The sequence below is a fragment of the Bubalus kerabau genome, chromosome 7 (assembly GCF_029407905.1).
Source record: "Bubalus kerabau isolate K-KA32 ecotype Philippines breed swamp buffalo chromosome 7, PCC_UOA_SB_1v2, whole genome shotgun sequence".
In the NCBI taxonomy this organism is placed as follows: domain Eukaryota; kingdom Metazoa; phylum Chordata; class Mammalia; order Artiodactyla; family Bovidae; genus Bubalus; species Bubalus kerabau.
The window spans coordinates 71,259,812-71,286,355 of NC_073630.1; the positions used below are offsets into that span (position 1 = coordinate 71,259,812).

At 36.2% G+C, this 26,544-nt stretch overlaps 1 protein-coding gene across 2 annotated transcripts in view; it reads left to right on the forward strand.

Annotated features, from left to right (window-relative positions):
- Positions 1 to 26,544, forward strand: part of SLAIN2 (SLAIN motif family member 2) — a 70,039-nt gene that overhangs the window by 18,668 nt on the left and 24,827 nt on the right. For both annotated transcript variants that reach the window (XM_055588508.1, XM_055588509.1), the window contains exons 2-6: positions 7,455 to 7,603; positions 12,226 to 12,390; positions 15,682 to 15,843; positions 19,749 to 20,108; positions 20,479 to 20,616. In XM_055588508.1, the coding sequence (XP_055444483.1) occupies positions 7,455 to 7,603; positions 12,226 to 12,390; positions 15,682 to 15,843; positions 19,749 to 20,108; positions 20,479 to 20,616 (974 nt within the window). The remainder of the gene's footprint in view (positions 1 to 7,454; positions 7,604 to 12,225; positions 12,391 to 15,681; positions 15,844 to 19,748; positions 20,109 to 20,478; positions 20,617 to 26,544) is intronic.

Below are 26,544 nucleotides of genomic sequence, written 5' to 3' on the forward strand. Positions count from 1 at the left end.
TACAGTCCATGTGGTTGCAAAAGAGTCAGACATGACTAAGCAACTAAACAACAGCAACACAATCCTAATATTTTATTAAATTATATTTAGATGTGGAGGACAAAAAATCTTGGGCTTCCCACATGGCACAGTGGTAAAGAATATACCTTCCAATGCAGGAGACACAAGAGATGCAGGTTCGATCCCTGGGTCAGGATGGCCTCCTGGAATAGGAAATGGTAGCCTGCTCCAGTATTTCTTGCCTGGGAAATTCCATGGACAAAGTAGCCTGGCGGGCTACAGTCCATGGAGTCGAAAAGAGCTGGACACGACTGAGCAACTAACACTTTATTCAGGATCAAATACTTAACAGTCTGGAAATGTCATTACTATTGCAGGGAATATATATTGAGCTTTGTGAAGACAGAGGCTCCAGTCTTTTGCTTTGAGTATGCCTTACTCAGTAAATAGAGAGGATGATTTTGAGGTATTCAAATCTGATTTTCCTTAGCTTGTAAAAGTTTTCATACCAATCTGCAGAAGTTTTTCAATTATAATTTTAATATAGCTTTTATTTTTACTTTAAGTTAAATCTTAACGTTGTTAGCCTACTTTCAGCTGACTGCAACATGAAAAGTGATTATTGTGGTTATCTTAAATTCAGCAAAGTATCTCCAGTCTCCCCCCTCATCTTTTAATTATGTGTCTGCTATGTGTATGTATAGAAAAGTCAGGATAAACCTACTGCAAACTATAAATATTAATAACTTCAGAGGACAGAATTGGTAGAGGGGAGATTATTATCACTTCTTTGTTGTTCAGTCGTTAAGTCATGTTTGACTGTTTGAGACTCCATGGGCTGTAGCAGCACAACAGGCTTCCCTGTCCTTCACCATCTCCCAGAGTTGGCTCAAACTCATGTCCAATGATTCAGCGAAGCCATCCAACCATCTCATCCTCTGTCATCCCCTTCTCCTCCTGCCTTCACTGTTTCCCAGCATCAGGGTCTTTCCAGTGAGTCGGCTCTTAGCATCAGGTGGCCAAAGTGTTGGAGCTTCAGCATCAGTCCTTCCAATGACTTTTAATTTCATGGCTGCAGTTACCATCTGCAGTGATTTTGGAGCCCCCCAAAGTAAATAGTCTCTCACTATTTCCATTGTTTCCCCATCTATTTGCTATGAAGTGATGGGACCGAATGCCATGATCTTAGTTTTCTGACTGTTGAAAAACATTTTTTTTTAAGTTTTTGAAAAAAAACTTAAGTTTTAAATTTAAGCCAACTTTTTAAGTTTTAAGCCAGTTTTTTCACTCTCCTCTTTCACTTTCATCAAGAGGTTTCTCTTTGCTTTCTGCCATAAGGGTGGTATCATCTGCATATCTGAGGTTATTGATATTTCTCCTGGCAGTCTTGATTCCAGCTTGTGCTTTATCCTGCCCAGCATTTCTCATGATGCATATAAGTTAAATAAGCAGAGTAACAATATACAGCCTTGACATACTCCTTTTCCTATTTGGAACCAGTCTGTTGTTCCATGTCCAGTTCTAGTTGTTGCTTCTTGACCTGCATACAGATTTCTCAGGAGGCAGGTAAGGAGGTCTAGTATTCCCATATCTTGAAGAATTTTCCACAGTTTGTTGTGATCCACACAGTCAAAGGCTTTGGCATAGTCAGTAAAGCAGAAGTAGCTGTTTTTCTGGAACTCTTGCTTTTTTTGATGATCCAGTGGATGTTGGTAATTTGATCTCTGGTTCCTCTGCCTTTTCTAAATCCATCTGGAACATCTGGAAGTTCATGGTTCACGTACTGCTGAAACCTGGCTTAGAGAATTTTGAGCATTACTTTGCTAGCTTGTGAGATGAGTGTAACTGTGTGGTAGTTTGAGCATTCTTTGGTATTGCCTTTCTTTGGGATTGGAATGAAAACTGACCTTTTCCAGTCATGTGGCCACTGCTGAGTTTTCCAGATTTGTTGGCATATTGAGTGCAGCACTTTCATAGCATCATCTTTTAGGATTTGAAATAGCTCAGCTGTAATTCCATCACCTCCACTCTTTTTGTTCGTAGTGATGCTTCCAAGCCACTTGACTTTGCATTCCAGGGTGTCTGGCTCTAGGTGAATGATCACAGCATCATGGTTATCTGGGTCATGAAGATATTTTTTGTATACTGTCCACAATATATATTTCTAAATATATTACTAAAATTCTTACTTTTCTAAAATAGTTATATTCTTAGTTTTTTTTAATAATCACAAGTCATATTATACAGGCATGTGTGATGTATGGGTCAAAATATGATTTGTAATGATCAGTTTCTTAATATTCATATTGTTAGTATTCATATTCTTACATCTTTATTAGTTCTCTTATAGCAATATACATAAATTACATTTAATGGTGTTTAATTCCTTTGTATTGATTACTCTAAGGGAAAATGCAATATCTTGAAAGGCCAGTTATTTCTAACAGATTTTTTAATACCTTTACTGAGATAGAATTTGGAATGGCACCCCACTCCAGTACTCTTGCCTGGCAAATTCCATGGACAGAGGAGCCTGGTAGGCTGCAGTCCATGGGGTTGCTAGGAGTCGGACACGACTGAGCAACTTCACTTTCACTTTTCACTTTCATGCATTGGAGAAGGAAATGGCAACCCACTCCAGTGTTCTTGCCTGGAGAATCCCAGGGACGGGGAAGCCTGGTGGGCTGCTGTCTCTGGGGTCGCACAGAGTCGGACACGACTGAAGCGACTTAGCAGCAGCAGCAGCAGCAGCAGCACCTGTTTGTAGTATTGAGTTATTTCCAGCATGTTTACAGAATAGTACAACCATGGCCATAATCTTGGTTTAGAATATTTTCAGTATTCCCAAAAGAATTCTTATCCCCATTAGCAGTCACTACCCATTTCTCTTTCCCCAGCCTTTCTCCTATCCCTAGGCAACCTCTAATCTACTTTCCGTCTCATAGATTTGCCTATTCTAGACATTCCATATGAATGGTATCATGTGGTATGTGGTCTTTTGTGGCTGACTTCTTTAACTTAGTTTAGTATTTCTGAGGTTTATCCATGTTTAATGTTTTTATTGCTGCTAACAGTTTTTTACAGGTCTCTCTTCAACTTATAAATACCAACTCAGAAACTTCAGACAGGACAAAAATGAATAAAGTAAGTTTCTTTTAATTCAGAGAAGGTTAGAGGTGGAATTTTCTTTTTGGTGAGCCATGTCTAAGTAGATCCAAAGATGCTTTGTTAAAACACCTTTCTTTACTATATAGTACATAGAGGGGCACCTAATATAGTCTTATGAAAGATACTTAAGGAAGGTTCCCTTGAAGAAGTGATATTTAAGATGAGATTCAGTAGAAAATAGTAATGGGCTGGCTGAAGTTTGACAAGGAGAAGGTAAGGCAAGCCCAAAGTGGAATTGAGCAAGGGAAACAGCATATACAGATGACCTAGAAGCAAAAGTATTGGGCTTTCAAGACTAGAAATTAGTACCATATGGCTGTTATTTAGATTGGAATGATGGAGGAGGGTGAGAAATGTAGCTTAAAAAAAAAAAAAAAAGGTACTACAATGGTTAGATCATTGCTGTGTCTCAAGGGTCATGGGAGCTGTGTTTTGGAAAAGACTGTAAGGCAAAAGGAAACTGGCATAATGACTTCCCTGGTGGTCAAGTGGTTAGGAATCCGCCTGCCAGTGCAGGGGACACGGGTTTGATACCTGGTCCAGGAGGATCCCACATGCTGCAGAGCAACTGAGCCCATGAGCCACAACTATTGAAGTCCATGCTCCTAGAACCCGTGCTCCAAAGTAAGAGAAACCACCTCAAAGAGAAGTCCTTGCACCACAACAAAGAGAAACTCCCACTCACTGCAGCTAGAGAATGTGCATGCACAGCAAAAAAGACCCGGTGCAGCCTATAAATACATATTAAAAAACTGGCATAGACGTTTTAGTAGAGTAATATTAATAGTCAGATTCATATTTTAGAAAACAGTTCACCTGCAGTATATGGAATGAATTGGAAGGGAGCAAGATCAGAGATTTTGAAATTAAAAAAAGGACTTTTCTTTTTCAGAATCCTTTTGGCCATTCTGTATCTTTACATTTTCATGTAACTTTTAGAATCAGGCTGTCCATTTCTATAAAAATGTCTGATGATATATTTTAGGGATTGTATTAATTCTGTTGATCAATTTGGAAGAATTGACATGTTAATGTTGAGTCTTCAGATCTGTGAACATGGGCATCTCTCCCATTTATTTAAGGCTTCTTTAATTTCTCTCAGCAATGTTTTATTGTTTTCAGTGTACAACTCTCGCAGTTCATTTGTTAAATTTATTCCTAAGTATTCTTTGATGCTATTGTGAATGGAATTGTTTATTTCATGTTTGAATTCTTCATTGATACATAGAAGTACAATTTTTTTGTGGAGGGAGAGCTGTTGATTTTATATCCTATTGCTAAATCTAGTTGATTTTGTTTGCTTTCAGTAGATTCTACAAAGGATTTTTTATGTACAGGATCACATTGTCTGTGAATAAAGACAGTTTTACTTTTTCTTTGCCATATGGATGCCTTGAATTTCTTTTTTTTGCCATATTGCACTGGCTAGATACTCCAGTACCACACTGGATAGAGATGATAATACCGTACATCCTTAACTGTGTTCCTAGTCTTCAGAGAAGCCTTCAGTCTTTCACTGTTAGATCTGTTTTCTGAAAGATTTTGTATAGGATTGGCATTATTTTTCCTTAGTATTGATAAAATTATTAAGTGAAGGCATCGGGCCTGGACTTTTCTTTGGAGGGAGATTCCTCATTATTAATTCAATTTCTTTTTATAATCTCTTCAGAGTCTCAATTTTTTCTTGGGTCCCAGTTGATAACTTGTATCTTTCTAGAAATTTATCTCTCATACCTCCTTTGTTGCCATAAAGTTGTTCGTGATATTCCTTACAATTCTTTTAGTATTGGTAGCAGTGCTCACTCTTTCTTTCAGACTTTGGTAATTCACATGAAGGAAGCCATACACACAAAACATTGAATGATTTCATTTATATGAAATGTCTAGAAAAGGACATGGAGCTGAAAGCACATTAGTTAATGCCTAGGGCTTGAGGTAGAAATAGAAAAGGGGTTTCTTTTTAGGGTAATATAAATTAATTCTAAAGTTACATGGTGATGGTGGTTGGAATAACTAAATACTAAATTTATCAAATTATACAATAGATTTTATGGTACAGAGATTACACAGGTTGATTTTATGGTATGTAAATTATATCTTGAAAAAGTTGTACTTTTTTTGAAAGTTGTAAGATTCTTTTAGCATCTTAAAAATACAGAAACTACTATAAACTAAATGAATAAAGCATCAATAATTCAGAATCTATTAAAACATCATGATCTCCCCTATGCCACACAAATGGTAGCTTTCCTGTTTTTGTTAGTGGCACTGTAATACTTTCAGTCACAAAAAGCTAAAAACTGTAGAACTATTTTGGATTCCTCCATCTTTTTTATTTCCTACCCTCATCATTAATCTGTCACCAAGTCCTGCTGATCCTACATGTATAAACTACTTCTCTCCCTACAGATCCTATATTTAATCCCCTTATTGGCAATAAAGAATGCTCTTGCCTTCTGTTAACAGATAAAAGGTAATGTAGCAAACTGTCTATTCCTCAAGTGATGAAAAGAGGGAAACTGATTCAATAACCATATGTGTGCAAACTATCTTCTGCCACTCTGTTCTCTTATTTCAGTGTCCCATCACTAAAATGATCCCTAAAAATAAAACACTTTGGCCCATATGATATTGGCACCAAATTATTTTTCAGTCAGGGAACCTTTGGTTGACATTTCACAGTACTTTTAAACCTGCCAGAGGACACATAAGCTGTATTGTATGTAGCATGTAACTGAATGCCTCTGTAGCAAAACCAAGTGTTTCCCTAACCCTAAATTTTAAAGAAAATCCCAAACAAAAGTGCTTGCGGTAATTGTATGTATTATCTCCTTTGCTCATCTCTTACAAACACATAGACTTCTTTAAAATAACTGTTTGCCTACTGAAAACATTTTTTTTACTCTGATGCTTTTGAATTTCTTACATAATGATACATAGTTTAATCAAGAGGGACGGCGTTCTGATGGACACAGCCAATTTATTGATGGCTAATATAATTTACAGTAGGTGAGATTATCAAGTTTTCACTTGTCAATAAAACTTGAAAAGTATTACTTCATTACCCTGTTTCTGTTAAAATTAAGTCAGAGAGGCCCAGTGAGAGAGCTGAACTTTCACCTCTATCCAGCATCAACAAGACAAGGAAGCAGTGGGAAATGGGGCCCTTTGTCTCCCTCTCCCCATCCTCCATGTGTCAATAGGACCCAAGAAAGGAGCTGATTTTACATTCCATCCATTGGAAATACAATAATTTTGTTTACATCATAGATTTCACCTAAAGTGTCTTAATTTGGAAACCACTCTGGTTAGAGTCCAGTTAACTTCACATTTTTCCTGTAGAGTCATATTTGAAATGAACATCAGTTGATACCATCTGAACTCATTCAAGGAAAAACAAATCAAGTAGGCTTCCCTTGTAGCTCAGTGGGTAAAGAATCTGCCTGCAGTGCAGGAGACCTGGGTTCAATCCCTGGGTCGGGAAGATCCCCTGGAAAAGGAAATGGCAATCCACTCCAGTATCCTTGTCTGGAAAATCTCATGGACAGAGGAGCCTGATGGGCCGTAGTCCATGGGGTCCCAAAGAGTTGGGCACGACTGAGCGACTAACACTTACTTACTTAGGAAAGTAAAGTACACCTGTCTCCTGTCTTCTCACCTTTTTGTTTTTATATACCTTCTCCAGGAACTTATAAAATTTATGTCTTATTTCTGCTTTACTGAAACTGAAGTAATTTAGTAAATTGGATCATATTGTTATTAAGGATTTTTTAAATTATTGCTTTTTTCTAACATACCATCATTTGAAAAGAGGGCTACAGAGGGGCTACTGCTTAAGTAAAAGGAATGAATTGCTAATGATAAATTTTCCTGTGGTTTATGGTAGGAAGGGAACTGGGAATTGGAAAGCAAGGTATTTATCTGCCTTCCAGACAAGACCTAATGATACGGTTATGTTAGGGAGTTAAGAACTACTGAAAACAGAATAAACTATTGTAAAAACATGTTTCCTCATAGTTTTTGAATGAGAGTAAAAGAAAAATAAGACACACTTGAGGACAGGGCAGTTGGCCTCCTTTGAGTTCACTTAATAGTTGAGATTTGGATTTGTATTGATGGTTATAATATTTTCTTCCTGTGTAGAAAGTAGATGTGGGTGATTTAAAAATACTCCATCAGTTTTTACTTCTCATCCCCCAATTTAAATCTGTTCAAAAGATCCCTTATTTTATAACCTTGTGTTTATTAACTAACATTAGTCTTTTTTATTTTTTGTTTTCTCCTAGGCTATATTCATCACCAAAGAAAAAACTTACACCAATGCAGAAATCGGTTAGTCCTTTAGTTTGGTGCAGGCAAGTTTTGGATTACCCAAGTCCTGATGTTGAATGTGCTAAAAAGTCTCTTATCCACAAACTTGATCAAACTATGTCAGGTATGTCTGTAATTTTTCTTGTAAATTCACCCCTTTGCTTTCTTTAATCAAAAAACAGATAAATGTTGAATGGTATATTTTTAGGAAGGCAGGTCCTTGTTTGGTGGTGTTCTTCAGATCACATCGTGCATGCTGTTGTGAGGTTTTGCCATATGCACATAACCCTGTTCTGTTATTTACTTAATAAGTTCTTTTTTTTTTTTAATCACTATTTATTTAGCTTCATGCTAAAAAATATCTGTGAAATAATGGATTTTATGACAAGCTTTTTTTCTAATGTAAGCTAAAACAAGTGGTAATTTTAAAAAATGTTTTGTCTGGTATCATCTGAAATCATCTCACCCGCCTCAGGGAAATTCTGATGTGATAGAAGGAATCAGATGGAGAACCTTAGAGACCTCCTTCTCACTCTGTCACTTAGTTGCTTGTGACCCTGTGAATTACTTAACTCTGTTGAGCTCAGTTTTCTTATAAGGATGATGAAATCTTATAAGTGTTATTTAAGGGTTAAATGATAATCTTTATGAAAGAGCCTTGCATGTTTTTCTGGTTCATGGTAGTAATTAGTAAATGTATTCATGCCTATCATCTTTTTGTTTGCTTTGTTTTTTAATTTGGCATTATAGGTTTAAATTGCTTTTATGCCCTGTTGTTTAATAGCATTCACAAAGCTAATCAAATATATGTGTCACTATTTATGGCATTTAATGTAGCATACTGGTGTGTTGGAAATATAGGAAAAATATTATTGACTCTTTCTTGGAATTACTGTCATTGTCTTAAGAATATCGGTTTCCAGGAATTCCCAGAATGTCCTGTGGTCAGTACTCAGTGCTTTCGCTGCTGGTGCCTGGGTTCAGTTCCTGTTCAGGAAACTGAGATCCCGCAATTCGCATGGCATGACCAAAAAAACAAAAACAGAAGACCAAAAAAAGTAATAGTTTCCCAGAAAACTCATGTAGTAAAAGATTGATGCATGATTACTAATTTGGAATAGGTTTTTGTTTTTTACTTTGTGTTTACTTGGCAGCTATGTCCTTAAGATTACTTTTTTTGGCTTTTTTGTTGAAGTACATGCTCTTTTTTTCAGAGTTTAAGCTGCCAGTGGTCAGGGGAGGCATGGGGAATGTACACAGTTAAACTGGCATAAAGTGTAGTTTGCCTGTAAGGAGCAGTGGTTATTTTAAGAAAATAATGTATGGGATAGACATAGTGGAGAAAACCAAAGCTGTCACACTTCAGAAGTAGCAATTGGAGTGAGTAGCGTTTTGCTTTATTATGACAAAGTTATTAAAGATAGTAGGAGCCTGTAAGAGAAGCTGTTACTCTTGAACCGAAACTAGGTGTAATCAAGTACTGGATCTGCTCAACAATGCTTAGATCTTATAGCTGTGTGCACAGAGCAGTAGCTATAACTGTATATATTTCAAGGAAAAGTAATTTGGCTGTTTAAAGTTTGAGGCTTATAGTCCTAAACCTCTCTTTTCCCAGGTTGGAGGGAAGATACTTTTTTAAATGTATTTTCTGATAAGGCACATCTTCCTCGAAATTTAGCTATTGTATTCCAGCACAACAGTTTCTGCTCCTTCACACTTGGCTTCTCTTCAGTGAACTACCATGTGTTCCTAAGACATTCTTTTCTTGTTTATTTATTTATTTTTTAATGATAATGCATTATCTTTTTTACCCTGTCTTAAACACTCCCTACAGTTTTCTTTTCAGTCTTTAAGGTTCTCCCTTCTCTGTTCTCTGCCCATCTTCTTCTTCTTTTTTTTGGTTGTAAGACTTATTTAACATAAAATTCCGCACTTTAACTATTTTTAAGTGTACAGTTCAGTGGCATTAAGTACATTCACATTACCGTCGCCTCTTTCTCCAGAACATTTTGTCATCCCAGACTATATTAGAGCGGAGAAGGCCAAAAGTGAACATAGGATGGTTTTGAGTAGGGTTGATGATGATAGCTGAGCAGTGTGCGCTGGGGGAAAGGGTCATAGTCTAGATGAAAAGGTGTGAAAGGAAAAAGGAATAAGCCAAATATGAGGAACTGGGGGAGAAGAAAGTATTGGCATTGATTTCTGTGTTTCCAGCTAGTGTGATAGGGTGAATGTTTTTACCGTTCTGAGATAAGGACTGCAGACATAAAATTTGTTTTAGCTCAGAAAGAATGAGTTTGGATTTGGACATGAATTGGTTTTGAGAATGCAAATGAGAAAAGAATGAGTTGCTTTGGGGGTGCATTTGCCATATCTTCAGGGGAGACATTAAGTGGGCAGTGTATATGAGACTGAAGCCCATGAAAACTTAGGCTTAGAGATATAAGTAAAGGGGATTTGGGTAATATAGATACTAACTAATGTTGTGAGTATGATTAAAATTTTTCAAGAAAAAGAAAGTTAAAATTTGAGTTGAGAACTTGCAGTGCTGATAATTAAATAAATAACCAAATAGAGAATATGCTTCAAAGGAAATCAGAGTAAAGAGGAAGGAACGAACACCCCTATTTCTGCTCAGGTTGATATATTGAGATCAAGCTATGTACTACATACTCAATATGTTTAATGATGTCTTGTCTCATGGTGAATATGTGTAAAACTATACTACTGACCAGCTTACTGTACTATCCAACTTAACAGAAAGCATGTTTGCCTTCTCTCAAAACCAGTGCTCTGCCTATAAGCAAACCAGAAACTTCAGAACCATCTTATTTTTTTTTGCCCTTTAGTAATCCTTTCTAGTTTTTAATATTTATCCCTTTGTTCCCTTTTTTGGTCATGTTTATTAACTAGTTCAGTCTAATCTATTTAACATTAGGATTTCTACCATTTATTTTTCCTGTGCTGATTAGACCACAGTACTCTTGCTCAGAAGTCCCTAATGGTGTTGTCATTGCTACTGGACACATTTCAAACTCCTAAGCATGGCGTTCCAGGCCTCCTGTGACCTGGCCCCAGCTGGTTTTTCTTGTTTTGTTCCTTACCATGTACTTTACCTTTCTAGATTACTCACTGTTACTCCCTAAACACAGTATGCATTTTCACGACACAGCTTTAGTTTGTTATAAACACAGATGAAACCATACACTTTGCTCAGTTCTAGTGCCCTGTCAAATTACTACTCATCTATTTAAGATTGCTCCACTGCCTCTTCTTCCAAAAAGCCTTACCTATTTTCTGTCGGTTGTAATGAATTACTCCTATCTCCTCATTTCCATTAGCCTCTTTGCACTTTTTTGATACTACTCATTTCATTTTGCCTTGAAATCATTGTTTTTTCTCCCTGCACTACTTGGCGATAGGCCTATTGAGAAAAAGTACAATGTCACATCTGTGTATGTATTCTACATCATACTTCGGTAATGGTCATAAACATGAGTAAATGGTAGATTTTAGAATAGAGTGGAGGAAATAAAAAATACTTTTATATATGTATTTATTTGGCTGGCTGCGTTGGGTCTCAGTTGCAGCACACAGGATCCTTCTTGAATCATGTGGGATCTTTCGTTGCGGCACACAGATTCTCCAGTTGTGGTGTGCGGGCTCAGTAGTTCCGGCGTGTGGGCTTAGTTGCTCTGCAGCATGTGAAATCTTCCCAGACCAGGGATCAAGCCTGTGTACCCTGCATTGCGAGGTGGCTTCTTACCACTGGACCATAAAGGAAAGTGCCCCCCAAAATATTTTAAGTATTAATTTTTCTTACATATAATTTCACTTGAGATCTTTCATACTACTTTTATAATTTTATACACATAGCACAGATGTTTTACCTTTTTCTAGCAGAAGTATTCTCCTTGGCTGAGAAAATGGGAGTGGTGGGAACTTTTTTTCTTTTTAAAAAAGAATTCTTGCATGTTTGACTTTAATATGGGGTAAATAGTCAATGGACTTCCCTGGTGGCTCAGACGGTAAAGCTAAAGCGTCTGCCTACAATGTGGGAGGCCTGCGTTCAGTCTTTGGGTTGGGAAGATCTCCTCGAGAAGGAAATGGCAACCCACTCCAATATTCTTGCCTGGAAAATCCCATGGACAGAGGAGCCTGGTAGGCTACAGTCCCTGGGGTCGCAAAGAGTCAGACACAACTGAGTGACTTCACTTTCACTAAATAGTCAATATTGTTTTATTTCTTCTAAAATCCAAACTTAGGAAAGGCTATGTTTAAAACTCATTATTTCATAGTTTTTTGTTATTAGCAATATGTATTCAAAAAATGAGAAAACACAAATTGCTTTATATTCATTTTATTTTTGAAGGCTATTCAACAGTGGGAATAAACTTCCCAACAAGACAGAAGTAACTTAATTTAGTAGTTAATAGTTTATTGAGGAGATATTCTTCCTGTGGTATTATTGGGTTAGCCAAAAAGTTTGTATGGGTTTTTCTGTAACATCTTACAATATTTTTGTTTGATGTGTGGCTCCCTTTTTATTTGCGTAACCAAATTTAAGATAGTGGAGATATTTTGTTGGGATTATTAATGTGATATTACGCCCCCCCCCCCCCCCCACGTAGAAATGTTTCTGTATTTAAATTGAGATAATGAATTACTGAATTGCCTAACAGGAAATTTTTTGAAATGTTGCTAGCCTTTTGTTCAATATGATTTTTTCTCTTGTCATTAATGCAGCTCTCAAGAGGCAGAATTTGTATAATAATCCTTTCAACTCCGTCAGTTATGCAAGTCCTTACAGTCCAAATGCCAGTAGCCCATACAGTAGTGGTTTCAATTCTCCATCCTCAACCCCAGTGCGACCTCCTATTGTCAAACAGCTAATACTTCCTGGAAATTCAGGTAAGGAGAAATGAATTGAAGTAATTAAGAAATAGTTTTTAACTTATTGCCCTGCCTCAGAAAATAATTTATTCATCAGTAGCTCAAGTTCTTTTATTTATGAAACCTCCAACTGATTAGAGAAGATATTGTCAAGGAGCTACTTAGCACCACGTGGTGCTGTACTGGGCACCAGGGATACAGATAAGCCAGGATACATCCAGTTTTCTTTAGCATATATGTAAAATTTTTTTAATGTGGCTTGATTAAATAGGGTCATAAGTTTGATTCTCCTAACAAATGCTTGCTTGGGTTGTAAAAGCTACAGTTAAATAGGAGTTTTAATGAGCTTTGATATTGTACTTTAATAATAGTATTAGACCATATATGAATGTGCCAAGGAGGTGTTTAGAGCCATGAAAGGTATAGGAAAGGGATAGATTGCTATAATTGAGGAAAGAATGTTCTGCGTGGTTCTATGACTGAGACTGTTATTGTATAGCTTACTGTTCTCTAGATTTCACCCATTCAGTTACTCTTATTACTGCTGTTGTTATGATTAATTATTATAGCTCCCTTAAAAAGTATTAATCACCTCAAACTTTTGACCTCTGTACTTGCCAGTTTCATCACTTACTGATCCCGCTCTTTGCTCTTTACATAGGTTGTTAGTTGTTACTTATTTCACCCATGACTGTTGTACTAAAAAGTTTGATCTACCATATTTGATTAATATTTTCAAAAAATATTAAAAATTTTTATGCAGGTACTATTTGAGACTGACCTTGTAGTACATTTCCTATTATGTGCACTATACTCTTTTTGATAAAATAAATATTAACTATGTTTTGTATTCTTCTTGCTCTTTTTATGTGCCATTCATGTTAGAGCTGACTCTTATGGTGAAAAATTCAGAAAACAAGAATTTCAAATACATCTGTATTAGAAATATTAGTAACAGTGTTGGAATTTTTCAGTTCTTCATTGGAAGTTGATCAGATGAAAGCATTTCCTTAGAAGTTATTAGGTTGGTGCAAAAGTAATTGCAGTTTTACATTGTTGAACTTTGCTGTTTGGTATTGGAATAGATTCTTAATAAATGTGGTTATGTTGTACATCATTTTAATGCACATTTCTCACTTTATTTTTTTTTGGCTAATTGCTTATTACTTGCTGTATTTTATATTTATTTTAGACTATGGAAATGATGATTGACAAAAAGCAAATTCAAGCAGTTTTCTTATTCGAGTTCAAAAGGGGTTGTAAGGCAGCAGAGACAACTTGTAACATCAGCAACGCATTTGGCCCAGGAATTGGTAACGAACATACAGGGCAGTGGTGATTCAAGAAATTTTGCAAAGGAGATGAGAGCCTTGAAGATGAGGCACGGAGTGGCCAGCCATTGTAAGTTGACAGTGACCAATTGAGAGGGTCACTAAAGTTGATCCTCTTTACAACTACATGCTGCTGCTGCTGCTGCTAAGTCTCTTCAGTCGTGTCCGATTCTGTGCAACCCCACAGACGGCAGCCCACCACGCTCCGCCGTCCCTGGGATTCTCCAGGCAAGAACACAGGAGTGGGTTGCCATTTCCTTCTCCAATGCATGAAAGTGAAAAGTGAAAGTGAAGTCACTCAGTCGTGTCCGACTCTTAGTGACCCCACGGACTGCAGCCTACCAGGTTCCTCTGTCCATGGGATTTTCCAGGCAAGAGTACTGGAGTGGGGTGCCATTGCCTTCTCTGTACAACTACATGAGAAGTTGCCAAAGAACTCAACGTTGACCATTCTATGATCATTTGACCTTCAAAGCAAATTGAAAGGTGAAAAAGCATGATAAGTGGGTGCCTCATGAGCTGACCACAAATCAAAAAAATCATCCTTTTGAAGTGTTGTCTTCTCGTATTCTGCGTAACAACAATGAACCATTTCTTGATCGGACTGTGATGTGCGACGAAAAGCAGATTTTATATGACAGCCTGCAGCGACCAGCTCGTATTTGGACTTTCATAGCTCTTCGCAAAGCCAGACTGGCACCAGAAAAGGTCATGGTCACTGTTTCGTGGTCTGCTGCTCGTCTGATCCACTACAGCTTTTTGAATCCTGGCGAAACCATTACACCTGAGAAGTATGCTCAGCAAATCGATGAGATGCACTGAAAACTGCAGCACCTGCAGCCAGTGGTCAACAGAATGGGTCCAGTTCTTCTCCATGACAACACCCAACCACATGTTGTACAAGCAACACTTCAAAAATTGAATGAACTGGGCTACAAAGTTTTACCTCATCCACTGTATTCACCTGACCTCTCGCTAACCGACTACCACTTCTTCAAGCATCTCAACAGCTTTTTGCAGGGGAAATGCTTCCACAACCAGCAGGAGGCAGAAAATGCTTTCTAAGAGTTCATCAAACCCCAAAGCACGGATTTTTATGCTACAGGGATAAACAAACGTATTTCTTCTTGGCAAAACTGTGTTAATTGTAATTGTTCCTATTTTGATTAATAAAGATGTGTTTGAGCCTAGTTATAATGATTTAAAATTCACAGTCCAAAACTGCAATTACTTTTTCACCAACCTAATAAGACTCTTTTGGATATGTATAGCCTTTATTCCTTTGAGCTGTCTTCTATCCTCCTTTGGTTTATAGTGATAAAATGTGTTTTTTAATCCAGTCATTTCCTTCATCCTGTCTTTGTGCTTCACTACTAAACATCAGAGAACTCCTTGGATCCCCATTATTAGTTTGGCAAAGGAATTTTGTAAACATGGCATAATGTAGGAGAAACGAGCTTAGCGTTCTTTCTTTGGTTTGGTTCTAAATCTCTAAGGAATCCTGATTTTCCTCAAATTATAGTTTTCTTGTTTAGTAAAAGTAGGTGGTTTTATTCAAGGGAAAAGATGATGGTGTTTGCTAATGACTGAATGGGAGGAGAAAACACGACATAATTCATCTATTTATAGAGCAGTTTCATTGGTTACCTGGTAAAAGTTGAAATCCTCTAGCATGTATTATTTGAACATTAACTACTTTGCCAGTACTGTTTTGAAAACTTAATTTTTCATAAGAATATGGATAAATTATAGCTATAAGAAAATGAGTTTTGTATTTGTCATTGTATATGAAGGAGTCTCTATAGCTGTCTTTATTCTTAATCAGGTCAGTTTTTAATTTTAACATCTGGGAATTTTATAAACAGAAAAGACAAAATAACAGTGAACTGAATCAATCCAAAGATACAATATCAAGTTAATTGCAACAGATGTTTATTCAATTTTTGTTCATCAAAGTTTGAATCGTTTTATTTTTAAGGTAATTTGAAAAGTTCATCAGACAGAAATCCTCCACTCAGTCCTCAGTCCTCTATAGACAGTGAATTAAGTGCTTCAGAATTAGATGAAGATTCAATTGGATCCAATTATAAGCTAAATGATGTAACTGATGTGCAGATTCTAGCTCGGATGCAGGAAGAAAGTAAGTATTTTAATGGATAAAGTTTAGGTCTTTCATTATGGTATAATTTTGTTGCCCTTATTAACTGTCTTACAGTGTTGTGGAATAGTAGTATAATACGAATAGAAATGTTGAAATTTCAGAGGCTTTTTCAGCATGTGGACTGGTTTGTTCATTGACTTGTTTTTAGAGTCTGTTGTATGCTGAGCAGTTTGCTGTGTGAGTACTGAAGAAAAGCAGGCTGTGCTCTGCTGTGACTGGAAATCATACCCTGCATGTTACTCTGTACTGTAATTCACTAGTATGAGCGAGTGAAGTCGCTCAGTCGTGTCCGACTCTTTGCGACCCCATGGACTGTAGCCCACCAGGCTCCTCTGTCCATGGGATTCTCCAGGCAAGAGTACTGGAGTGGGTTGCCACTTTCTTCTCCAATTCACTAGTGTAGTATACTCTGTTGCTCTGTTTCCTTAGTGTAGGTTAGCATTTCTCAGCTGTTCTTTCATTATTCAGATCAGATCAGTCGCTCAGTCATGTCCGACTCTTTGTGACCCCATGAATCGCAGCGCGCCAGGCCTCCCTGTCCATCACCAACTCCCAGAGTTCACTCAGACTCACGTCCATTGAGTCAGTGATGCCATCCAGCCATCTCATCCTCTGTCGTCCCCTTCTCCTCCTGCCCCCAATCCCTCCCAGCATCACAGTCTTTTCCAATGAGTCAACTCTTCACATCAGGTGGCCAAAGTACTGGGAGTTTCAGCTCCTTCCAAAGAAATCCCAGGGCTGATCTCCTTCAGAATGGATTGGTTGGATCTCCTTGCAGTCCAAGGGACTCTCAAGAGTCTTCTCCAACACCATAGTTCAAAAGCATCAATTCTTCAGCGCTCAACCTTCTTCACAGTCCAACTCTCACATCCATACATGACCACAGGAAAAACCATAGCCTTGACTAGACAGACCTTTGTTGGCAAAGTAATGGCTCTGCTTTTGAATATGCTATCTAGGTTGGTCATAACTTTCCTTCCAAGGAGTAAGCGTCTTTTAATTTCATGGCTGCAGTCACTATCTGTAGTGATTTTGGAGCCCAGAAAAATAAAGTCTGACACTGTTTCCACTGTTTCCCCATCTATTTCCCATGAAGTGATGGGACCAGATGCCATGATCTTAGTTTTCTGAATGTTGAGCTTTAAGCCAACTTTTTCACTCTCCACTTTCACTTTCATCAAGAGGCTTTTTAGTTCCTCTTCACTTTCTGCCATAAGGGTGGTGTCATCTGCATATCTGAGGTTATTGATATTTCTCCCGGCAATCTTGATTCCAGTTTGTGTTTCTTCCAGTCCAGCGTTTCTTATGATGTACTCTGCATATAAGTTAAATAAACAGGGTGACAATATACAGCCTTGATGTACTCCTTTTCCTATTTGGAACCCCTAAGGAGCCTGTTTAGATTTTTCTTTTCCTTTTTACCCACCTCCACTCCCAATAAATTTTAATACCACTGATATATTCTACATCTCTTTGTGTGTACTCTAAGAACTACAAACTATTATAGCTAAGATTTTTTTCACACCCATAAAATCAGTTTTTTCTCCTTGGAGGCAAGTATATCATCTTCCTTAGAATGTATGGTGTATTCTGATTAAAAAGAGAGAGAGACCTTTATGGGAAACTTGAAATTGTGACATTAAATTAAATGAAGCATGTGATATTTCTTTGCACAGTGGTCCTTGCAACTTTTTGGGTAACAGGTACCTTTGAGAATCTGGTAGAAGTGTCCCCAAAATATACATGTGCACAAATTTTTTTTTACTATTTCAAGGGTTCATCAATGACTTGACTCTCATCTGAATATAAGATGATGATGATAATATTATTCTTGCCTGTACATTTTATTGTATGGGTTTAACTGAAGGAAGCAGTCTCTCTAAAGTGATCTCTTTAAGCTTTACAATGAAAAGCTCCTTAAAGCACAGGTTTCAGAGTCTTGACAGTTGGCTGAGGTAATGGAGCAGTGCTATAATTTGGTTCAGAAATTTTGTTTGTCCTTTGTTTTATGTAAGTTTTATCAAGTTGTAACATTAAGAAACTGCAAAATGTTGGTTTCTTACTCTGCTAATTCTTATCCCATTTTTACACATCTTCCCTTAGAAAGATAGAAAGGTTTGGTGCTTATCTGTCTTTAGCCCTAGAAACCAATAACATGTTACCCTTTTCTTCTGTAACTTTGTAGACATAACTCCTCACTCCAAGTATGGTATTGTCAGCTAATGAGGGATTATTGTCACAGATGTGAAAAAAGAATAAAGAATACTGCCTAACTGTCACTTAGACTAAACTTATTTGTTTCTTCTTTGAACCCTGACTTTTTAGACTGCAATATTTTGTTAGTAATTCAATCACGTATTTGCTATAGTTTTCATATTGTATGTTGGTAACACATAATAGAAATTTTAGCCTTTCTTTAAAAATCCTTTCTAAGCTATTCACATGCATAAATATTTCTTTTTTTGGTGAATTAAAAAAAGAGATACTGAAAATGTGAGTGATACCTCTTTGAAAACACCATCATTTTCTTTTTAAGAATGATTTTCCTTTTTGCAACATTGTTTCTCCAGTTTTTTGCTAACAAAATTGTAAAGTAATAGATGTGGGCTTTTGCTTGGTTTAGCTCTCCTTTTTTAGGTGAGAAAAGCACAATGCCCATAGTGGTTGTGATCTCCCTAAGACCCACTTGTTAGTGGAGAACTTGCATCAGGATTGGGATTTTATTTTCTAAAACAATACTCTTTTCATGGATCTGTTGTCTTTTGCTAGGTGACACCAAGTAATTTGTCAGTTACTACAATGGTCTCCAAACCTGACCAAAGGGCTAGATGGGCCCTAGGAAACCATAGTGTTATAGGTACCCTGATATGATTCTCTTTCACTTCTTTAGGGGAACCATGTTGAAAACACTTTCTGTGTATGACTATATAACTTAAAAAGTTTGAATACTACTCAATAACACACAGATCTTCTGGACTAAACTGTCAATAGTTAGCAGGATTTCCTCAAAATATTATCTGAATTCGACACTCTTTTTCAATTGTAATTTTTTTCTCATTGAATATGTGTCACATTTGTTTTTATTCTAGAAGTTTTTATACTATTTGAAGGGCTCCTTAGGTTGCTTGGGTGTTTCTGGAAATAACAAGATAAAAAGGGACTCCTTTGAAAATTCTTGATGGTTTAGAATATAAGCTTATTTTATTGAAGTCTGTTAGCTTATGAAACAATTGAAATTACATTTGTACCCAAGTATTGAATTCCTAAGAGTGGGTTAGAAGTTTCCTTCATCATCTTCTGGAGTAAGATTAATCCAAAGGTTTAGTATCCAGGATGTTTGTTTACTCACTGATGTATTTTTTACACTGGTTGGACAGGTAATTGTTTTCCTTCAATATTCCTTTAATGTTAATCTCAAATTTGGACTCTGTCTTTTGAAATAGAAGTATTTTTAAATTTATAGTTTTCTTTTTAATATAGATTTTGGATTCAAGAAGAAATGTTGAAATTGGGTAAAAGTTTATGAATTTCATGTAATTTAAAAATAGCACTGGGACGACCCAGAGGGATGGAATGGGGAGGGAGGAGGGAGGAGGGTTCAGGATGGGGAACACATGTATACCTGTGGCGGATTCATTTTGATATTTGGCAAAACCAATACAATTATGTAAAGTTTAAAAATAAAATAAAATAAAAAAAATAGCTTTTTAGATGTACTATATGCATATTTATGTGTGGGGAAGTCCAAGATGAATCAAGTGAAAGGGAGTTTTCCTTTATATGTTATATGCTATTTGTGTTTCTCAATGATAATCTTGTGCTTTTAAACCTTAAAAATGCTTAAATGTCTAATACTAAAGAAGTAACACATTCACTATTGTCAGGTCTCCGGCAAGAATATGCAGCCACAGCGTCTCGGCGCAGTTCTGGTTCATCTTGCAATTCTACAAGACGGGGTACTTTTAGTGATCAGGAACTTGATGCACAAAGTTTAGATGATGAAGATGACAATATGCATCATGCAGTATACCCTGCTGTTAACAGGTTTTCACCATCACCACGCAATTCACCTCGACCATCACCTAAGCAGTCACCCCGAAATTCACCTCGTTCTCGATCTCCTGCTCGGGGAATAGAATATAGTAGAGTGTCCCCTCAGCCTATGATTAGCCGCTTACAGCAACCTCGCCTTTCACTTCAAGGCCATCCAACAGATTTACAGACAACCAATGTTAAAAATGAAGGTAACTATAAGAATGGAAAAAAATTGTCCTTCATATTTTGGTATGTAGTAACACGGTTTTTACCAAGGTTTTGTATTTTAGATAAGTACATCAAGAATTTTTACTTAGGTTAGTTTTGCTTTGCCATACTCATGAAGTGTTTAGATTTTGAGTTAAGTAATTTATGGTTCTTTTTTTAAAGGTTCTACCCATTTATAGAAACTGTATTGAGTTATTTTTTATAAGATGTGTTTTTTTCCTGTTAGCTCTTCTAAAGTCTTCAGAACACTTAAAGAATTATTTTTGAATATTAATATTAATATTTTAATTTTCTCCATCCTAAAAAATGTTTTGACTTGTTTTTTTTTTAATTAAAATTCTGTTGTCATAGAAAAACTAAGACGCAGTCTTCCAAACCTGTCCCGAACATCTAATACACAAGTTGACTCAGTGAAAAGCAGCAGAAGTGACTCAAATTTTCAAGTGCCAAATGGAGGTATACCTCGCATGCAACCTCAGGCTTCAGCCAGTAAGTATCTTTTATGTATCAGTTATCTAAAGAAAAATGAAAATTACAGACTTTAATTTTGTGCTGAATAGCTATACTATAGTAAAATGTAGTGCTTATTAGTTCTGTAAGATAATCATAGCTATATTAAATTTAAAATTTGTCCCTATTAAATATCCAGTTGTATCAATACTTAAATCTGTATGAAACTGTAGTGTCTCGAATTTTGAAATAAGCAAGTTCTGTTTAATTTATAAATATATATATTCTTTAAAAACCTTCTGTTCTGCAATACTGAACATTAAAAGTGACAGAATCTGGGAGGGGGCGGGGGGTAAATAGTCCTGAAATAGACCATTTAAAACCCAAGGAACTTTCTTACTAGAGGATTAATAAAAGCAATAATCGTCCTGTAAGTATACAAATAAAGGCTTGCTAAATTCTTAATAAATACTTTACCAAAGGTAGAATTTTATTTTTTTAAAAAAAGGTTTAAAAGTAACTTGATGGAAAGAAAAACTGAAACTGTTGATTTAAGGAGACATATGCAACATAAACAAGGATTAGAGAATCACACAGAAGGAACGCCTAAGATAAAGTGGCCAGACTGAGCCAAGAAGTGATGTGGGAGTAAATGGGCACTCTGTACTTTACAGAGTGATTTTAAAAGAATTGAACACTTTCCAAGAAGTATTGCTTATTAACTAAGGCAGATATGAGCATGTACTAAACCCAGTTTAAACAACTATCAGAGTTATTTCTGCAATCTTGGAAATGCTCAGTTATGCATGCCTTCTATCCCACAGTTCACTTCAGTTTTGTAGTCTGATTTATTCAGTTCCTTTGTAACATATTTACTGTTTGTGGTTAAAGTGGTCACTGTGATATGTTCCTTCATTTCCTCAAAGCTGTAATGAAAAAGTGATACAAACATAAAGTTATTGACTGTCCATTTTATAACTTGTGTATTGAGGAACAACTTTGACAGCGTTCAATTCTTTTGTAAGTCCCCTTGCATTCTTCCTTGGCTCTGTTGTGTTTAGCTGACTTGGTGTACTTTATATTAAGCTGCTGTTATTTGGTGGCTCAAAAATTCAGTCTAGAAAAAAAATTTTGGTTCATTTTGAATCAAAATGACTTTTATGATGATAAGTTTTCCTTATTTACCAATTGTAAATGATATTATTTATATTATAAAATTCACATTGTGCTATACCTTATATTCATAAATTCTGTTTAATCCTCTGAACAAGTCTATAAAGTAGGTTCAGTTACTAATACATTTTTACAAATTAGGAACCAGAAGCTTTGAAAGGCTATGTAGCTTTAATTTTTTCCCTATAGGTGAATTATTTTCTCTTTCCCCTCAGAAGTTGATAATTAAAAATAGATAAAGAAACATAGTGAGATTCTAATCACTAATTTACTTTTAAGTGGGAAGAATATATGTATGCAGTTTCATAGTAGTATATTTCAGTATTTGAATAATGTATAGGCAGAAGAAATAGTAAGGTACCATCCTTTTTTAAAAATTGCATATACTTGTTTGTTTTTATATTTGTAGTTATGAAACTTGTTTATGATGAAAATGTCAGAAACATTTATTTTAGTATAGAATCACACTGTTCACAGGATGTATTTGAAAAGTAGTAAATCCAGAATATTAGCAGGTTTAAAATTTAATAAAGTTTATTTGATAAAAATATTTAAAACTTGGACTTCCCTGGCAGTCCAGTGGTTAGGACCTGGCGCTTTCACTGCCATGGCTCTGGGTTCAGTCCCTGGTCAGGGAACTAAGATCCCACAAGCCACATGGTGCCGCCAAAAAAGAAAAAAAGTTAAAACTTTGTGTTTAAAGTCAATACATTATGAAGCAAAATAAAATGTTACCTATTTTTCTGAAAATTTTACATCTATCTTTGATACATAATATATATGTGTTTTAATTAGTGTGTATGTTAGATGTACTGTTACATATAAAAATTAAAAGACTAATATGGTAATTATGTAAAAATATTACAATGGCAAGTTTTATACATGAATAGCATTTTAAATATTTTATACAAACCAGTTCATATATTTGCTGCATTTTGTTTTCTTTTAAGTATTTTTCCAGCTCTTAAGTGGTAAAGCTTTGGTTCTTACTTGCTGATCTGCATGAACCTAACTTTGCAAGATTGCTGTTATTTCCACCTAAGGGACCACTTCTTTTGCCTTGTTACTATGCAATCACTATTTTTATATGCTTATTTGCTATGGCTGCATTATTGTGGATGCTGGCATTCAAATATGAATATTATGAAAGTTCTAATATATTTCATTTTGGTAGCTATTACCAATTCTTGACTTTTATATTTGGAAAATGTGAGTAACTTAAAAAGTTTAAGAAAACCAGAGCATTGCAAAGGTCATGAATACATGTAATTTTTTCAGTTTCTCCAGTTAAAGGAAGGAATGTTTGTCAGGGACAGTTTTTCAAAAGACTAGTGTAGTGCTTGTTTTCTAAGACCACTAGAGAACAGGTTTAGTTTTCAGAAAAATATAGGAATTACTGGTTCAGAAATAAGAGAAGGGAGAAAAACCCAAGGCAATCTGCTGGTTTTAAAAAAAGTAGTATATATTTACTTTTATATGTATTATCTCATTTGAACCCCACAACATCCCATTTTTTATTTTTATAGAGAGGGAGCAGAGATCCATATAAATTATATGTGCAATGCCAAGTAACTAGAAAACTGGCAAAACCAAGCCAGATTAACTCAGCTCCTCTGTGTGTCTCCCAATTTCCTCCCAGTTACTGTTTGGATTACATCATGCTGACCCTAACTGCAAATAAGGAGGCATTGGAAAATATTCTTGGATGACTATTGGAGCATGATTTGAGGTTGAACTATAAATACTTTATGAATTACCACAAAAGAATAAACTAAGTCTGTGTAACATTTATCATTTGCTTGCTTACATGTAACTAAGTGGAAGAACATATTTGCACAAGATACTCCTAGAGGAGAGATGTATAGGATCAGTATTGTACTGTGGAAGTCACACTGAGGAGGGAGTGTTCAGGGCAGTTACCAGCTTATGCATAGCCAGACTGCACTTAGGCCCATGGGGGAGGAATTCTCATCCAAATTTCACTTGTGACCAAAACACTAGAATTTTACACAATTATGAAACATGAAGTTGAAGTAAAATAAGTCATGATAAATCTGTGTAGTGGGCTAATATAAGAATGAGTGAAATACTTGTGGAACTGTTGTTTAAGGATAAGTAATATAATTATGTTGAGTCAGTTATCACAAAGACATTGATACTAAGTATAGTTCTTCTGACCTTTACTTCTGGAAATGTTGATTAAATACATCTGGAATGAGGACCCAGAATCTTTATTTTTTTAAAAGTGTCTCAGCTGACTCTGGGGCATAGTTAAGTTTAAGAACCACTGAGTTGGATCTCAGCTGTGGAGGATCTTGAATATTTAATGGAAGTCTCCAGATTTTATCCAGAGATTGTTATTAATTATTACTTAATTATTCAGTAAATAATTAAGATGTTTATAGGGTATATGTTATGTTCCAAGCATTGGGAATATAAATGTGAAAGAGAGAGCTTGTGCCCTTCAAAAGCAGGAAGTGATGGGGAAACAGAGGTATTACACTCATCAGTATAAAGAGGTTTTCTGAGAAGATACTGAAAAATATCTCAGCCAGCTCTGGAGGAGGTGTCACATGAGGGAAGAAAGTATAGGTTTTCCCAACAGTGGGACCAGTAATGAAATCTTAAGAACGACACCCTGATTATAGTGGTTTTGTTTGACTAAAGTGTGGGTCACAGGATGGTTAGTTGGTTCAGTGACAAGAATGAGAGATGTAGGTAGGGGATAGATTGTGGGAATTTTAAAATACCGTATTTGGAATTCCCTGGCACTCCAGTGGTTAAGCCTCTGTACTTTCATTGCTGAGGGCACAGGTTCTAGTCAGGAAACTAAGATCCCACAAGCTGTGTGGTGCAGCCAAAAAATAAGTAGGTAAATAAAATATATTAAGGAGTTTAGATTTCATCTTAACAAGCTATCATAGCTTTTAATCAGGGTTCCTTCTTAAGAAATTGAATCTGATAGCAATGTGAAGAGTGGATTAAAGTTCTAGAAGGATTTGGAGACTTCAGTTTAGTATACGTTATCTTTTAAAAAGTGATTTTTCGAACTCCTTGGCAGTCCAGTGGTTGGGACTTCCTGCTTCCACTGCAGCAGGCATGAGTTGGATCCCTAGAGGGGAACTAGGATCCCACAAGCCACATGGTCACAATAAAGAAATAAAAGTGATTTTGCCATTGGAAAATGGATCAAATTAAGATTGATAATTCAGATTAAAATTTAGTTTTTGTTCTTATTTGTGTAACATTATGTTTCTTTGTGGTATCATGAAAATCATTCATTTTATTCTATCTGTATCAGGCAAATTTAGAGTATACTGCCTGAACCTATTTGCAGTTTGATTCTTTGCATTACCATTGGACAGTCATCACTTGTCTGTAGATGCTGTTCTTGTGACATCACCCATGAAACTTGAGGGATAAATAAAGTCCATTGGAGTCATTATAGCTGTGAATTTAAATAAGATCTTTCTAGAACAATTGGTTATAGATGATATTTTATATTTAAACCCTTGTTTAAGCAATCTAGTGGTTAATAGATATTGTGGATTGCCAGCGTTATGTGCAGTTGGTTACCCTTTGCCCTCATTTGCGCCACTACAGACACTGTGGCCTCCTCCTGTTCTTCATGTGTATCTGGCACACTCCTACCTCAGGTCCTTACTACTGCTTTTCCTTCCGTCTGCAGTGCATTCCCCCAATATCTGTATGGCTCACTTCTGCACTTCCTTCAGATCTTTGGGCAAATGTCATCTCAGGAGAAATATTTCTTAATCACCCTATTTATAATTGCAGCTTATGTCTCCTACTTCTTGCCCCCCTTTCCTACTTAATTTTCTCCTTAGCAGCTGTCACCATCTGGCAGGCCATGTATTTACTCTTTGTTTATTGTCTGTTTCCCCTTCCCTAAACTCTTAGTTCCATGGAAGTAGGAACTTTGTCTATCTAGCCAGCTATGTATTCATTATTTCTAAAACAGTACCTGGAATAAAGTACACAATTATTAGAAAGAAAGTAGGAATGAATGGGTGAGTGAATGAATGAAAATATGAATGGTAGAAAGCATGTATGAATAAATATATAAATGAATATTTAATGATGATAGTGCCTGATATTTCTGTGGGATAGATATGAGGTATGCATTATAAAATTGATTCTTTTTTTGAAGTTTGGAGAATTTTTTGCTAGTCCGCCTGGCAATATGTTTAACTTAAACTGGCAGACAACATTTAGTTGCAGTAGTGTGTTGTAATGAGTGTTGGTAGAAATTGAAATCAAATGGGTTTGTTACTTTTTAAAAATGTTTCCTATTAGTGAAAATTCTATCACCATTGATTGGATTAAGCAATAAAGAAAAATTCTCCTTAATTCTTTTTGGTGATGTATCAAGTAATACATTTATCCACAAATGACTCTCTGAATGCTGGCCAGGTTTATGGTTTGAGATCTCTTTTTTGGGACAGGTGGAAGTGGTGCTTATAAATCCTAGAGGTGTATGCAGTCTTATTTTCACATCATGGAATGATGTTTGAGAACAGCTTACATAGGGGACTGCACTGGTGGCTGTGGGACTCACCCATTCATTGGAGCCATAGTGAGCTTTAACTCCGGATGTCTCTGAACTGCTGCTTAGTTGCCAGTTTTGAGAGTTTTACTGCAGTTAATAGATGAGGAGTTGTGAAGAAAGCTTAGAACTCCTCCTTGAACACTTAAAAAACAGATGCTCTGACTCCTCCAAATCCCTCAACTCCCAACACATACACACACATCCCTACCCCTCACCATCCCATATGC